General features: G+C 38.6%; 1 protein-coding gene across 2 annotated transcripts; it reads left to right on the plus strand.

Annotated features, from left to right (window-relative positions):
• Positions 1–187: 187 nt before the first annotated feature.
• etfb (electron transfer flavoprotein subunit beta) lies at positions 188–15,880 on the plus strand. Of its 2 annotated transcripts, none has more exons than XM_022673931.2 (7): positions 188–321; positions 3,252–3,410; positions 4,625–4,783; positions 6,809–6,871; positions 11,618–11,776; positions 13,400–13,598; positions 15,199–15,880. In XM_022673931.2, exons 1-6 carry the CDS (start codon positions 268–270, stop codon positions 13,568–13,570), a joined length of 765 nt encoding a protein of 254 aa, XP_022529652.1. In that variant the 5' UTR covers positions 188–267; the 3' UTR covers positions 13,571–13,598; positions 15,199–15,880. The 2 variants fall into 2 exon arrangements, with proteins under 2 accessions (XP_022529652.1, XP_022529653.1); XM_022673932.2 differs by having other exon boundaries at positions 15,226–15,880.
• Positions 15,881–16,720: the final 840 nt, after the last annotated feature.

Below are 16,720 nucleotides of genomic sequence, written 5' to 3' on the forward strand. Positions count from 1 at the left end.
TTATTAGGTCAGAGTCAGTCAGTCACTTTAATTTAACCTTTAACCCACTTTCTCAGAGCTTTGTTTCAGTCAGAGCGCGCATGCGGGGAACACATGCGATAACCGGCTGCTGCCAGCTCGCTAGCTGATTGGCTGGGCTGCGCTGGTTCTGTAATATGATTGGCTGGAGGGGCAGGCGTGCTCGGCTGGTCCCGCCCCGCGGTGTCACAGCGATAAGGCTCCGGCTGCTGGTGGTTAGCTGTTAGCTGTTAGCCGTTAGCCGCAGCGATGGCAGCGCGGGTTCTGGTCGGGGTGAAGCGGGTCATCGACTACGCCGTGAAGGTAAGAGCCCGGTCGGTCCCCGGGGGTCTCAGCGCGGGGGCGGAGCGCGGGTTTACCGGGGGTTTAATGCGGGGGTTCAGGGGGAGTTAGCCGCTGAAACAGGTTTACACTCACACACCAAGGTCAGCACGGAGCGACAGACAGTTTACTGTCAGATAGACAGGTTTAAACTACACTAAACTCACTCTCAAATACCCTAAATACTCTTCTCATTCATCTGATTACTGAAAACCCACAACTGATTAATTTATTCAGGCCTTAAATCTCAACCTGACTCATTCATACTTCACTTCTGTCTGTCTGTCTGTCTGTCTGTCTGTCTGTTTGTCTGTCTCCTACCTACATACTGAGCTGTATAGCTATCTATCTAGCTAGCTATCTGTATGTCTGTCTCCCTGTCTTCCTACCTACTGAGCTGGCTGTCTGTCTGTTCTTCTATTTACAACAAATAAATATATCTACTTTTTCTGTCTGTCTGTCTCTCTGTCTGTCTCCCTGTCTTACTACCTACTGAGCTGTATAGCTCTGTCTGTCTGTCTGTCCACCTATTTACAGCAAATAAGTAGACCTACATTTTTCTGTCTCCCTGACTCCCTACCTAGTGAGCTAGCTGTCTGTCTGTCCTCCTATTCACAGAACATAAATAGATCTTCTTTTTATATTTGTCTGTCTCCCTGTCTACCTACCAACTAAGCTAGCTGTCTGTCCATCCACCTATTTACAGCACATAAATAAATCTCCTTTTTCTTCTGTCTAACTGCCTACCAAGCTAGCTGTCTGTCTGTCCACCTATTTACAGCACATAAATAGATCTCCTTTTTCTTCTATCTACCTGTCTACCTACCTACTAAGCCAGCTGTCTGTCTGTCCACCTATTTACAGCACATAAATAGATCTCCTTTTTCTTCTGTCTGTATTTTGCATTCATTTGTAATGCATTCTGATGTTTAGCTTCCATATGAAGCTTATTACTATTACTACTACTACTACACTACTACACTACTACTACTAACCTTCAGAATACATAAGGGCATTTAGGGTCACTGGGGAACAGGCAGACTGTCTACTGAGATTCCCTTTGGCAGCTGCTCCGTGCTCCTTTTTATAAATCACATTAAAACACCCATTCAAGTTAAATAAATTAATTAGAAGCAACCAAATTGAATTTATATGCACTGCACAGCACTACTATGTACCTATACGAACAGCAGACTAGAAGGTCTGAGAGGTTACTACAAACTAACTAACTAAATAGTGTTATCTGAATAGCACCTGATAATAAAATTTCTTCATGATGAACAGTCCGGACCCTTGCACTATAGCTGTATTGATTGATTGTTTTTTTCCAGGCCAGGATCAGATCTCTCCTGTTTGATCTGGATCCTGTCAGCTGATGAAGTGTATTGTATAGTAGTCTGACCTGAGACGATTTCTGCCCTCTTCCTCTCAAACTGTTCACCACCTACTCACCAATTAACACACTCAATCACGAGAAAGCGAGAGAGCGAGAGCCAGTCTGGACCCTCGACCAAGCAGCAGTGTTGGGTCTGACTGTTGGCAGGAATGTTATTCAAACTGTGGACTTCCTTCTGCACTTTCTTATGCACTTCCACAATTCCATACTTTCTTCCTTCCGCACTTTTTTCCCTCTGCACTTCCAAACTTCCTTTATTTCATACTTGCACACTTTCTTCCACACTTTCATCCTTCTGCACTTTATTTCCCCTTTTCCGTCCTTCTGCGCTTCCTTTCTTCCTTCCTTCTTTCTGCACTTTCCTTCTTTCTTCTTTCTGCACTTTCCTTCTTTCTTCTTTCTGCACCTTCTTCCTTCCTTCCTTTCTTCGACACTACCTTCCTTTATTCCTTCTTTCTGCACATTTTTCCTTCCTTCTTTCGGCACCTTCCTTCTTTCTGCACCTTCTTCCTTCCTTCCTTCCTACTTTCGGCACCTTTTTCCTTCCTTCTTTCTGCACCTTCTTTCTTCCTTACTTTTGCACCTTCTTCTTTCCTTACTGTCTTTCGCACTAACTCCCTCCCTTCCTTCTTTCTGCATCTTCTTCCTTCCTTCCTACTTTCGGCACCTTTTTCCTTCCTTCTTTCTGCACCTTCTTTCTTCCTTACTTTTGCACCTTCTTCTTTCCTTACTGTCTTTCGCACTAACTCCCTCCCTTCCTTCTTTCTGCATCTTCTTCCTTCCTTCCTTCCTACTTTCGGCACCTTTTTCCTTCCTTCTTTCTGCACCTTCTTTCTTCCTTACTTTTGCACCTTCTTCTTTCCTTACTGTCTTTCGCACTAACTCCCTCCCTTCCTTCTTTCTGCATCTTCTTCCTTTCTTCTTCCCTCCTTCTTTCTGCACCTTCTTCCTTCCTTCCTTTCTTCGACACTACCTTCCTTTATTCCTTCTTTCTGCACATTTTTCCTTCCTTCTTTCGGCACCTTCCTTCTTTCCTTCTTTCTGCACCTTCTTCCTTCCTTCCTTCCTTCCTACTTTCGGCACCTTTTTCCTTCCTTCTTTCTGCACCTTCTTTCTTCCTTACTTTTGCACCTTCTTCTTTCCTTACTGTCTTTCACACTAACTCCCTCCCTTCCTTCTTTCTGCATCTTCTTCCTTTCTTCTTCCGTTCTTCTTTCTGCACCCTCTTCCTTCCTTACTTTTGCACTTTCTTCCTTCCTCACTTCCTTTCACACAAGCTTCCTTCAGTAGTTTCTCCTTTTCTTCCGCATATCCTTCCTTTCTTCCTTCTGCATCTCCTTCCTTCCAAAATCAAGTTGCCCAGAACTGCACCTGGCGGCCAAAACAGCTCAGAAAAAGCTAGCTTGCCATTGTTGTCTTCATAATAAAAGTCCCAGGGCAGATCGTAACTTAAAAAAAAAAATATATATATATATATACACACACTTATTTTACTCTTTCAATCTCTCTCTGTCAGATCCGAGTGAAGCCTGATAACACTGGAGTGGTCACAGATGGCGTGAAACACTCGATGAACCCGTTCTGTGAGATCGCGGTGGAGGAGGCCGTCCGGCTGAAGGAGAAGAAGCTGGTGAAGGAGGTGGTGGCGGTCAGCTGTGGACCTCAGCAAGTGCAGGTAACGGGCAGTCCTGCAGGGGGAGCTGTAGATGTTTGTGTGTTGAGTTGAGGTGCTGGTTATACATAATAGAGGCCCAATTTACAAAAGCTTTCCTTAGATATTAATTTGAATATTCTTAAATAGATATATATGAAGCAAAACTCACTTTTTGAGTGCTTTTGTATTTCCTATTGGGTCTCGACTTCCCTTATAAACACTATAGACACTTCAAACGCCAAAAAAGAAAAATCCATCCGTTTTCTGTAAATCAGATGAAAGAGTTCGGTGTCAGGAATCGTTTGCTTCTATGAGCCGTTTGAATGTTTGAGTTTTGGACACATCTTGTGGTCTCTGAGGCTGGTAACTCCTAATAAACTTATCCTGTGCAACAGAGTAAACTCTGGCTCTTCTTTTTCTGTGCAGTCCTGATTAGTGCCAGTTTAATCATATTGTTTTTGATGGTCTCTGCAGTGACTGCACTTGAGGATAATTTTAAAGTTCTTGAAATTTGTCTTATTGCCTGATTTTCATTTCGTCTTAAAGTACTTTTTTTCTTTAGTTGAGTAGTTCTTGCCATAATAATAATAATAATAATAATAATAATAATAATAGACAGCATTGCTAAAATAAAATTCAATTTATAAAACATTGTCTCTAAAATAGTTATCTAAAATGGCTGTATTATGATAGTTTATTACACTAGTGTGTGTGATAAATTATACAATAAAAATGTAAAATTTACTCAGCTACATATTTCGAGAATTGTTTTCTGAGGCTGGTAACTCTATTGTACAGGAACTTACCCTGTACATCAGAGGAAACTCTTGCTCTTCCTTTCCTGAGGCAGTCCTGATGAGTGCCAGTTTCATCATCATTGATGCATTCAAAGAGCTTTATGTTTTAGACTGACTGATCTTTTTTTTTTCTCAGTCATTTTATTCTTTATTTAGTTGAGTAGTTCTTGCTTCTCATAATCTGGATTAGAGCATTACTCAAATATTCACTATTCACTGTATACCTGTAACTCTACCTCTTCACTACTTTACTTTAACTGATGCTCTCAAACACTTTATTAAGAGACAAGAAATTCAAGTTATTAACTCTTGATGAGTTCAGCACAGCTGTTAACTGAATACCTGAATTCCAGGTGATGCTACCTCATAAAGCTGATTGAGAAAATCCAGCAGAGATGTGTAAAGATCTAAAAAATTAAAATATATGTTTCAACACAGGAGACCATTCGTACAGCTCTGGCTATGGGAGCAGACCGCGGGATTCACGTGGAAGTTTCTGGAAAAGACTACGACACACTCGGACCCCTGCAGGTGTCCAAGATCCTCGCAGCTCTGGCCAAGAAAGAGGAGGCATCCCTCGTCATCCTCGGGAAACAGGTACCATATAATACACTTATAATACACTGCCTGGCCCAAAAAATAAAAGTCTCCACCTGGATTTAAGTAAGTAAATGATGTGGGGTTGATGGCAGCAGTAAACAGGAGGTGACCGCATGGCCTCCATCCACATGGCTGGGCACGTGCTTGTAAACGCAGGTGTGGAAAGCTGTGCACCTCAGTCAAGCACAGTTTTGCAGCGCAGATACTTCCAGTTTTAGCTGAATTCATGCTTATAATCCCTTTTAAAAAGCCATTTTAATCAAATGCCTGATTAAAGGTTATTCGATTCACAATACAATTTTTACCAACATCAATGAATTAGACTAGTGTTTTTAATCAATCAATCAACCTTTATTTTCACCCAGCGGGGGAAAAACATTGAGGGTGACCATCATTTACAATGTTGCCGAGCATTTATAACATCAAAGGGATTGAACACATTTAATAATAAATGTAAAAATAATAAGAAGTAAAATAATAATACAAAATAAAAGAAGTACTCATTTTAAATCAACATTTAATAAAAATATATATTTAAACAGAAAATTCTAAAATAAAAAATTTGAACCACAAAAAATAAAACATGTATAAAATATAAAATAACTAAGTAGATAATAGTAAAAGTAAAGTAAAATGTAACAAATTATAAGAAGTGATGAAATGAATAATAGAACTAGGAACAAGAATGAAAATTTAATATATAAAAATAAAATAAAATATAAAAGTAATAATAATAAAAAAAAAATTATCAAATAAATTTAAAAATTAAAATAAGAAAAAAGATTAAAAAAAAAAGTCATTTAAAACAGTCACAGGCTTTCTGATGGTGATTAGAAACTAAAAGTTTTAAATTGATTCAGTGATCCCAGCGAGTTTATTATGATGATGATTATGGCCTACAGCCAATGAAAACCCAAAAATCAGTGTCTCAGAAAATTTGAATATTATATAAGACCAATTGGTACTTTTAGCAGTGTGGGCAGTGTGCCAAATCCTGCTGGAAAATGAAATCCGCATCTCCATAAAGTTGTCAGTAGCAGAGAGAAGCATGAAGTGCTGTAAGATTTTGTGGGAAAACAAAACTGCACTGACTTTAGACTTGATAATAAAACACAGTGGATCAACACCAGCAGATGACATGTCTCTCCAAACCATCACTGATCATCAGTAAATTTTACATTTCATTTAAAGTAAATCAAGGAACCAGAGTCTGGAGGAAGAGTGGAGAGACACACAGTCCAAACTGCTCGAGGTCTAGTGTGAAGTTTCCACCAATCAGTGATGGTTTGGAGAGACATGTCTCAACATCTGCTTTTGTAATGTTGTTGTAATGATTTAATCATGTTTTAACTAGTGTTAAAATAATATAATAATTAGTTAAGACATTCTTTCATAAGTTAATTTAACTTTACAATAAGTATGTTAAGTTTTAACTATGTTAAAACTATTATAGCTAATCAATTATAAAATATCATAATTATTGTTTTAATGAATTTTAAGAAAATGTATGCAAAAAATAAACCAAAACCAAAATAAACGACTGTTCTGTAACACAATATAAATTAAAGTGCTTTATTAATATTAACCCTGATTTAAAAGCTTTATCTTATCTTTATCTGGTTATTAGTATTTCCATATAACACTTAAATTAAACAGGGAAGCAAAAACACACACAAGTCATTGGAAGAGGAAATCAGAGCAGTGTAAAGGAAAGTATTGACCTTTTATAAGAGTTAATTTAGATTAAATTAAACAAATGACCTTTTTTATATCGAAGCCTTTATATTTAATATCCTCTTAATTTATTTTATTACCTGTTAATGGGCTTTACAGCATGGTTGCATGGTTTATAGGTGTATGATTGTGTGTGTTCTCTGGAAATAGGTATTAAATTACTGGTCGTAATATATTAATTTTGTTTTATTTTTCTGTGTTTAAAGCTGATCTGTATATACTGTGGGTTTGGGTTTATAGAGTCAGAGCTGATCTAATATATAGAAACTGTGTGTTTTGTGTCTGCAGGCTATTGATGACGACTGTAATCAGACGGGTCAGATGACTGCAGCCCTTTTGGACTGGCCTCAGGTTCATCTGTGATTTCATAGGTTTTCTTATAGTTTCCACACACATACACATACTCTTGGGAATATGTACCCTTCTGAAATAATAATAAGGGAAAAAAATAAGAATTTGAGCTTCATCATTTACATTACATTACATTACATTATGCTTTTGTCCAAAGCGACTTACAATATTGAAGTGCAAATAAAAGAGGTTAAGTACAAAAATAATAGAAGTTAAAAATAAAGCATCTATAGATAGGGCCTTAAGGAGGTCAGAGGGAAATAATGGGATAGAGGAGTAGAGAAGAGGAAGAAGGAAATGAGGTTAGAATTAGTTAGTTTGTTAGAGGTGTTAGGAGAGTAAGTGCTCTTTAAAGAGCTCTGTCTTCAGGAGTTTATTAAAGATAGTGAGAGATTCTCCTGATCTGGTAGTAGAAGGTAGTTAGTTAGAGGTGTTAGGAGAGTAGGTGCTCTTTGAAGAGCTCTGTCTTCAGGAGTTTCTTAAAGATAGCGAGAGATTCTCCTGATCTGGTAGTAGAAGGTAGTTTTTTTCCACCATTGGGGAACTCTGTATGAGAACAGTCTGGATTGCTTTGTGTGAATGTTTGTTTGGTAAAGTGAGGCGACGTTCATTGGAGGAGCGCAGCGGCCGGGAGGTAGCGTAAGCCTTCAGGAGCGAGTGCAGGTAGGAAGGAGCCTGTTCTGTATCACCTTGTAGGCGATTGTAAGAGCTTTGAATTTGATGTGAGCATCAACTGGTAGCCAATGGAGCTCAATGAGCAGCGGGGTGACATGTGCCCGTTTTGGCTGGTTGAAGACCAGACGTGCTGCTGCGTTCTGGATCATCTGTAGTGGTTTTACTACACAGGCCGGGAGGCCAGTTAGCAGGGCATTGCAGTAGTCGAGGCGTGAGATTACCACAGCTTGTACCAGGAGTTGGGTGGCCTGTTGCGTCAGAAACGGTCGAATTTTTCCGATGTTGTAAAGCGCAAAGCGGCAGGATCGAGCAACTGAGGCCACATGGTGCGTGATCATCCATTTAACCCCCAAATATAAAATATTTGGAAATTAACACTAATTCCTTTTGATATAAATATAATAGAAATAAGGCTGCAATGATTAGTCGATATAATCAAAATTGTTTGTCAACTAAGCATCAATAAGTAGCACTATACAAATTACTACGACACTATGCTAAAATAAGACAAAAACAGAACGTTATAGACGGGTAACTCTACCTGCGTCTATCAAGAGATTTCACATTTCCTCACTAAATATCAGCACCTTTCACATTCAAAGTGCAATGTTCTGGACATTTAAAGGGCATTTTAAAAACCATGTTCAGCTTTTTCTATCATTTTGAACCAATATTGAAAGCTAGAAACAGAAGCAGTACCCACAGCAAGCAGAGAGGGAGGGCATGGTGAAGTTAACCGCTGACTAATCGATTAATCGAAAAATAATAATCGGCAGATTAGTCGACCACTGAAATAATCATTAATTGCAGCTCTGAATAGAAATATCTGGCTGTACTTTTATATGACAAAATACATGTGTAGGATCTGAAAATGCTGTGATTTTGATAAGGTTTTCGCTTAGTTATAGTTAATAATGCTGAATAATGGTGAAATGGTGATTTCCCATATTTGTTATATATTCCCACACTATAAAGTGCACTTTAAGTGCACAAAAAGCCACTCTGCTGAAGTACAGAGTTAAAAAGGAGTTTCAGTCCAGTTCTCCAGCAGTATTAGCATTAGCTGCTAACCACGCTAAGCGCTAGTTCTTTCATCCTTCAGATTTGAGTATTATCAGCCTGTAGCCTGCTGATAACCCCGGCTAGCACTGCTGAAGCAGCATTAGCCGCTAACCGTGCTAAACGCTAGTTCTTTGCAGTTCAGAGATGAGTATATTGGACTGTAATCTGTGCGTGTTTACTGTGTTAAAATAAGCTACATGGTATGAACCGTATTATCACCCTGGCTTACCGGAACACTCAGGGTTACTCAGTGTAGCGCTGTCGGCAGTATTTGCCGCTATCTAGTCTAGTGCTCTTCTGATGAGTGCCAGTTTCGTCATGTTTTTGACGGTCTTTGAGGTGACTGGACTTGAAAATACTTTGTCACTTCTTTATTTAGTTGAGTAGTTGTTAACTGAAATTAGCCTGAATTCCAGGTGACTCTACCTCATAAAGCTGACTGAGAAAAAAAACTGTCTAATCTAAACAAGAGGAGCTACATTGAAGAATCATTTGAGATCTGTTTGTGTCTCAGTATTATCTGTGTCACTGAGTGTTGGAGTGTGATGTGATTAGTTGGTGATCTTTGACCAGTGTCTGAAAGTTCAGGATTAAGATAAAGATGTTTTTTTGAGTGTCATAATACAGCTTATCCAGCAGAGGTCAGGGTGCAGCTTCACTTTATTTATTTGATCTTTCTCCAACAGCTGCATTACCTCAATATTGCCTATTAAACTCATACCTGTCAAGTCTCCCGTTTTGGCCGGGAAACTACCGTATTTTACTCCTCTTTCTCGCCGTCCTCCCGTATTAGTATTTTCCCGTAAATTTCCTGTATTATATTACAATTAAAAATATATATATTATTGAGGAGACAGGGCACTGACCGCTCTGTGTCTCTTAACCAATCGTGGAGGCGGTTCAAGGAGAAAGTCCCGCCTTTCAGGAGAAACAGCCAATCAGCTTGCAAAGGAGGGTCAGTGTGGGGAAGCCCCCCCCCCAGTCGCTGTGAGTTCAGGCAGCTATTCGGAGCTGCTGATGTTAAAACATACATGGATATTCAGCGATTTTTCTAAAAGAAAGGTAACGGTATAGGCTAATCATGGAAACTGTGATGAGATTTTTCTGATAGCTGCTTAAAAAAACTCCAAAATAAAACACACAGATTAAACCTTTTAAAATAAAAAAAATTACATCTTGTGACGAAATTAACTAAACTGATCAGGGGTGGAGTGATCAAAAGATTCATTTTGCTGAATTTGTGCACCCTTTGTTCAAAAATATATCATATAAAAGAGTGCATTTATACCAAAAAGACATGAAATCTTAACTTTTTAAAAAAATATATAGAAAGGGGTTTTTAATTTGGCTGTATTAAAAGAATGACATATGCAGGAATGTCCACAACATTTCAGATTCTGATAATCTAATTGTAGTGTGTAAGTGGTTCACATGTGGTTATTTGAGATTTTTTGTAAACCTGTCTTAAAATGTAAGAGATACTGAACCTTCGTTGGGCTGGTGGGACGGCTTTAAGCGGACAGAGTAAAATATCCCTTATTTTTAAATCTAAAACTTGACAGATATGATTAAACTTACTTAACAAGGAGAGACCATCAACATCAGTGAGCGTGTATATATCAACTTTGTTTTAAAACTGTGCCTTTTTGTACTTTTTGTTCGATTTATGTTGGATATTTAGCCCTCCTATGTTCATTTATCAGGAACAGCAGTGGTATTCCTGGGTCAAATTGACCTGGTGCATGTTTAATTATGCAAAAGATATCTGAAACAAATCCTAACAAGCAGTGCGAATATTTAATGACTCACTTTATTGCTAACTATTATGAATATGGTCAATATTTAGTATAGTGGTGTTCCTCACCTGTAACAGGTAATGGTTTAATTAGGATTATTAGTTTTTTTTTTTTTCACTACTTTTATTACTTTTGAAAGACCAGCAAATAAAACAATAGTTTTAACTAACATTGCATTGCAATTTTCTTTTAGTTTTAGTTTTTGCAGGGGGTGATTGTTGCAAATGTGTGAGATGAAACATTTTCATATTATATGTTGATTAAACTAATTAAGGAAAACAGAAGAAGTTTTATATTAAAGAAAAAAAAAAAACACTATTTTTCCTAGATCTTCAGACTTAAAGACGGGTCAATTTGACCTGTAACATAAATAACAGGAGGGTTAAAATGAGAATAATATAATTTATCATAATTATTCATTATTGATTAATTATTATTGAATACTAGAGCATCTAAAAAAATAGAATATCATTGAAAAGTTACTTTTATTTCAGTAATTTGGTTGAAAATGTGAAACTCATGTATTATATAGATGTATTAAACACAGAGGGATCTATTTTACGCATTTGTTTATTTTATTGTTGATGTTTTTGGCTTACAGCCAAAAAAAAACAAAAATCAAATCAGTGTCTCAGAAAATTAGAATATAGAGCAATTGGTACTTTTGGCAGTGTGGGTTGACAATTTGACCCTAAAATAATATCACATCGTTTCATTTGACAAAGTAATGAACTAAAAAAAAATAAAAAAAAAGTATTTCAAGAATACCCTATTGCAAGAAAACTAATTTGATTATTGCATATATGATATGATATGGCACACCCCTAATTGAAATATTCAAAAACACAAGAATTTTATCAGATTTGTAACAGAAGTCAATGATCCAGAATGTCATGATACTAATAATAATGCACTCCATATATCTCCATATATCCAGGATTAAAGTAAAATAATTGATAATATAATCTGTCTCTAGTAGATATATAATGGGAAACCGTGAGAACCATGTGATTTTTTTTTTCTTTTGATAAAAACAGTAAAAAAAAAAAAAAAAGCAAAAGAAATAAACACTTAAAATGGATCACTCTGTGTGTAATACATCTATTATATTATGTTTTTTATTATTATTATAATTATTATTATTTTATAAAATAGTGTGATCATATTTTACAGTATTGACTGTTTTTTTTTTTGGTTTGTTCTGTATACACAGGGCACGTTTGCATCGGAGGTCACAATCGATGGTGATAAAATTAAGGTGATCCGTGAGATCGACGGTGGACTGGAGACCATTAAGATTAATATGCCAGCGGTGGTGACGGCTGACCTTCGCCTCAATACACCCAGATACGCCACACTGCCCAACATCATGGTACAGTTCTTTAATACTGAGTCTATATTAATAGTATTGAGGAGGTTCTGTGGGGTCTGGCACCAAGACTAATGCCGGGTTCACACTATGTGTCGTAACTAGGGTCCTATGCAGTCGTAACTAGTTGTAACTTTATAGAGGCCTAGTTACGAGTTTATAGGGCCCTAGTTACGACTAGTTACGACTTCATAGGGCCCTAGTTACGACTAGCTACGACTTCATAGGGCCCTAGTTACGAATTCATAGGGCCCTAGTTACGACTAGTTACGACTTAATAGGGCCCTAGTAACGACTTAATAGGGCCCTAGTAACGACTTAATAGGGCCCTAGTAACGACTTAATAGGGCCCTAGTAACGACTTAATAGGGCCCTAGTAACGACTTAATAGGGCCCTAGTAACGACTTAATAGGGCCCTAGTAACGACTTAATAGGGCCCTAGTAACGACTTAATAGGGCCCTAGTAACGACTTCAAAGGGCCCTAGTTACGACTTCAAAGGGCCCTAGTTACGACTTCAAAGGGCCCTAGTTACGACTTCAAAGGGCCCTAGTTACGACTTCAAAGGGCCCTAGTTACGACTTCAAAGGGCCCTAGTTACGACTTCATAGGGCCCTAGTTACGACTTCATAGGGCCCTAGTTACGACTTCATAGGGCCCTAGTTACGACTTCATAGGGCCCTAGTTACGACTTCATAGGGCCCTAGTTACGACTTCATAGGGCCCTAGTTACGACTTCATAGGGCCCTAGTTACGACTTAATAGGGCCCTAGTTACGACTATATAGGGCCCTAGTTACGACTATATAGGGCCCTAGTTACGACTACTTACGACTTAATAGGACCCTAGTTACGACTTCATAGGGCCCTAGTTACGACTTCATAGGGCCCTAGTTACGACTTCATAGGGCCCTAGTTACGACTATATAGGGCCCTAGTTACGACTATTTACGACTTCATAGGGGTCTAGTTACGACTACTTACGACTTAATAGGGCCCTAGTTACGACTATATAGGGCCCTAGTTACGACTATATAGGGCCCTAGTTACGACTATTTACGACTTCATAGGGGTCTAGTTACGACTACTTACGACTTAATAGGACCCTAGTTACGACTTAATAGGACCCTAGTTACGACTTCAAAGGGCCCTAGTTACGACTTCATAGGGCCCTAGTTACGACTTCATAGGGCCCTAGTTACGACTTCATAGGGCCCTAGTTACGACTTCATAGGGCCTTAGTTACGACTTCATAGGGCCCTAGTTACGACTTCATAGGGCCCTAGTTACGACTTCATAGGGCCCTAGTTACGACTTCATAGGGCCCTAGTTACGACTTCATAGGGCCCTAGTTACGACTTCATAGGGCCCTAGTTACGACTTCATAGGGCCCTAGTTACGACTTCATAGGGCCCTAGTTACGACTTCATAGGGCCCTAGTTACGACTTCATAGGGCCCTAGTTACGACTTCATAGGGCCCTAGTTACGACTTCATAGGGCCCTAGTTACGACTTCATAGGGCCCTAGTTACGACTTCATAGGGCCCTAGTTACGACTTCATAGGGCCCTAGTTACGACTTCATAGAGAACTAAAAGCTAATAAGAGGTGTTTCTGTTGCTCCACAGAAAGCTAAGAAGAAGAAGATTGCCAGCGTGAAGCCCGGAGAGCTGGGCGTGGACCTGACCTCCCGGCTGGAGGTGCTGCGGGTGGAGGAGCCTGCGCAGAGGCAGGCTGGAGTGAAGGTGGAGACGGTGGAGGATCTGGTGGGGAAACTGAAGGAGGCGGGGAGGATTTAGAGGCAGCAGGAGGAGGAGCAGCACTGGGGTAAGAATGGGGTTTAGTTATTCTCAAAAACAAAAAAAGCCTAACATTGATATAAAAAGCATGTTAACGACAGAAAACGCCACGAAATCTGATCAAAGTAGATCCAGATTCTGTCCAGATACAAAATTATTTTTTTTGCATATATACAGCTCTGGAAAAAATAAAAGATATCCAAAAAATGGTGAGTTTCTTTGATTTTACCACATTGAAAACCTCTGGAATATAATCAAGAGGAAGATGGATGATCACAAGCCATCAAACCACCAAACTGAACTGCTTAAATTTTTGCACCAAGAGTATAAAACATAAAGGTATCCAAAAGCAGTGTCTAAGACTGGTGGAGGAGTGATTAAACTGTGATTAAAAACCAGGGTTATTCCACCAAATATTGATTTCTAAACTCTAAACTAAACTTTATGAATATGAACTTGTTTTCTTTACATTATTTGCGGTCTGAAAGCTCTGCATCTTTTTTGTTATTTCAGCCATTTCTCATTTTCTGTAAATAAATGCTCTAAATGACCATATTTTTATTTAGAATTTGCGAGAAATGTTGTCTGTAGTTTATAGAATAAAACAACAATGTTAATTTTACTCAAACAAAAACCTATAAATAACAAAATCAGAGAAACTGATTCAGAAACTGAAGTGGTCTCTTCATTTTTTCCAGAGCTGTGGATTTTAGCATTGATATCACTATGTACACCCCCCCCCCATACATTTTAAGTGTAAAAAGCCCTTTAGAGAGAAATGTGAATATAATCTGGCAGGTTTAAATACAGATAGTGTTCAGATATGAAATGCATGTTAATATGCACATTGAAGGATACACTGATATGAGGGATGCTTTACTGAATTTCTTTGCATGGGTAACATTTATGCCCCTATCACTTGCATTGTAAGTCTGTTAAAAGCATCAGCTAAAAGGGAAGGTGGGCACTTTTTATCTTGTTTCACTACAACCCAAGTCCATTTCATTCAACATCTTCCTAGTAGAGAATGGTTTGAAGCTTGCCGTTAGCTTCCAGAGCCCTGAGAGAGCACAATTGTTCGCACTCATTAACAGTTTCCTAGGAAAGAAATGTTTTATATTTTATATGGCCAAAGTAAGGGCACCAAATGTTTTAGCACTCTTAACTTCTGCCACTATGATTGGGAGATTGCTGGTTTGTATCCTGGTCATGCAGCTTGCCGTTAGCTTCCAGAGCCCCGAGAGAGCACAATTGTTCGCACTCGTTAACAGTTTCCTAGGAAAGAAATGTTAACAGCATTTAATATGGCCAAAGTAAGAGTGCCAAGTGGTTCAGCTGTTTAAAGCACTGCCACTATGATGATGAGAGTGCTGGTTTGAATCCCGGTCATACAGCTTGCCATTAGCTGACAGAGCCCTGGGAGAGCACAGTTGGCCTTGCTCTCTCTGGGTGAATACAGTAGATGGCGCTCTTTCCCCTCATCACTTCTAGGGTGATGTGGATCAGCACAAGGCTGCGTCTGTGAGCTGATGTATCAGAACTCGCTGAGTCGCTGCGCCAATGGGAATGCGTAATTGCTACAGTAATTTTTTTAACTTGTGTATCCTGTCTTCTTTTTAAATCTGCAGATCTTCTAAAAGGTGGTGTTTTTTTAGATCAAGCTCCACAGATGGTTTTCGCTGTGCTTCCCCAACCGGCCGGCTGCTCCTTTCTCTACGTTCTGACTCCATCCACGGGTGTATAGAAGTGCTGAGAGACACTGAGCCGCGTTTTATCAGATTCTGCTCAGAGTAAAAGTCCTGTTTTACATCATATCGAGTGTTAAACGTTGTTAATTCTGTACTCTGATAGATTAAACCTGTTTAAATACCAACATCCAACATAGAGCGCTCGCTAATCTAATACAGATACTAGACTTGATCTTATAAGCCAACTTCTTTATCATATATGTATGCGTATATGTATATAAATATATCACTGCCCTCGGCCTTTAGACACCATAGAGCATTATGTTCTTCTGTCAGGAACTCCATTAGTCTTGCCATTTGTTTTTAAATGGCAGATTTAAAGGCCATATTCCACCAGTTTTGGTCTCTTTCCTAAGATGTATAGTTGATATATATATATATTAATATCATCAGTGTTTTAATAGATTAGCTATATTTTGACTGGACGGTGTCTCTCAGCACAAACTGTAAAAGGGAGAATGTAAGAAATTTGTACGCCGTAAGCGCCTCCGAGCGAGTTCTGATTGTACAGTATTGTACTGTGAAAAAAACTTAAATAATAAAAACTGTTCTGTCCTTTTCATTCGTGTTATGTCGTTTTTTATTTTTTTTATCACAGTGCTTCTCTACAATACTATCCCAGGAAACATGTATCTACAGTGGCTTGCAAAGGTTTTCTGAGATCTGAAGAAATTCAAACACAGATGAGAAAACAAAAGAAAGTCATTGATCATCTTTCAGTCTGTAAAATGTTATAAAGTCATTTCTAAAGCTTTGGGACTCCAGAGAACCACAGAGATTCACTATTATTCACTAATGGAGAAAACACAAATGGAACACTGGTGAACCTTCCCAGGAGTGACCGGCTTACCGACCTAAAGAAATTACTCCAAAAGGGCATGAACACCTCATCCAGGAGATGATCTGTCTCCATGGGAGAGTTCCAAGATCAAGAACACAACAGACAATGATCCAAAGCACACAAACAAGTTCACCTCTGAATGGATTAAAATAAAACTAAATGAAGGTTTTGGAGGAGTGATCTAGTTAAAGTCTGGATGATTGAGATGCTGTGGATGTTCTTAAACAGGATTTGTCTCTCCCTAAACAGAACAGAATCTCAAAAGAAGGTGGGTCATGTAACAGGACAATGACCCTATGCACACAAGTTATTGTACCGAAGAATGATTAAAAAAAAGAATAAAGTTCATATATGTTTTGGAAGTGGGGCCAAATCAAAGTTCTGATCCTAATCTAGTGAAAAAATTGTGGAAGGAGCTGAAGTGAGCAGCTAATGTGAGGAAATCCACCAACATCCCAGAGATAAAGCTGTTTTGTACGGAAGAATGGGCTAAAATTCCTCTTATCAGGACGTATCAAGAAATCACTTAAAGGTCACATTCCATCATTTTTTTTTTAAGTG

Source organism: Astyanax mexicanus, chromosome 1, assembly GCF_023375975.1.
Source record: "Astyanax mexicanus isolate ESR-SI-001 chromosome 1, AstMex3_surface, whole genome shotgun sequence".
Taxonomy (NCBI): Eukaryota; Metazoa; Chordata; class Actinopteri; order Characiformes; family Acestrorhamphidae; genus Astyanax; species Astyanax mexicanus.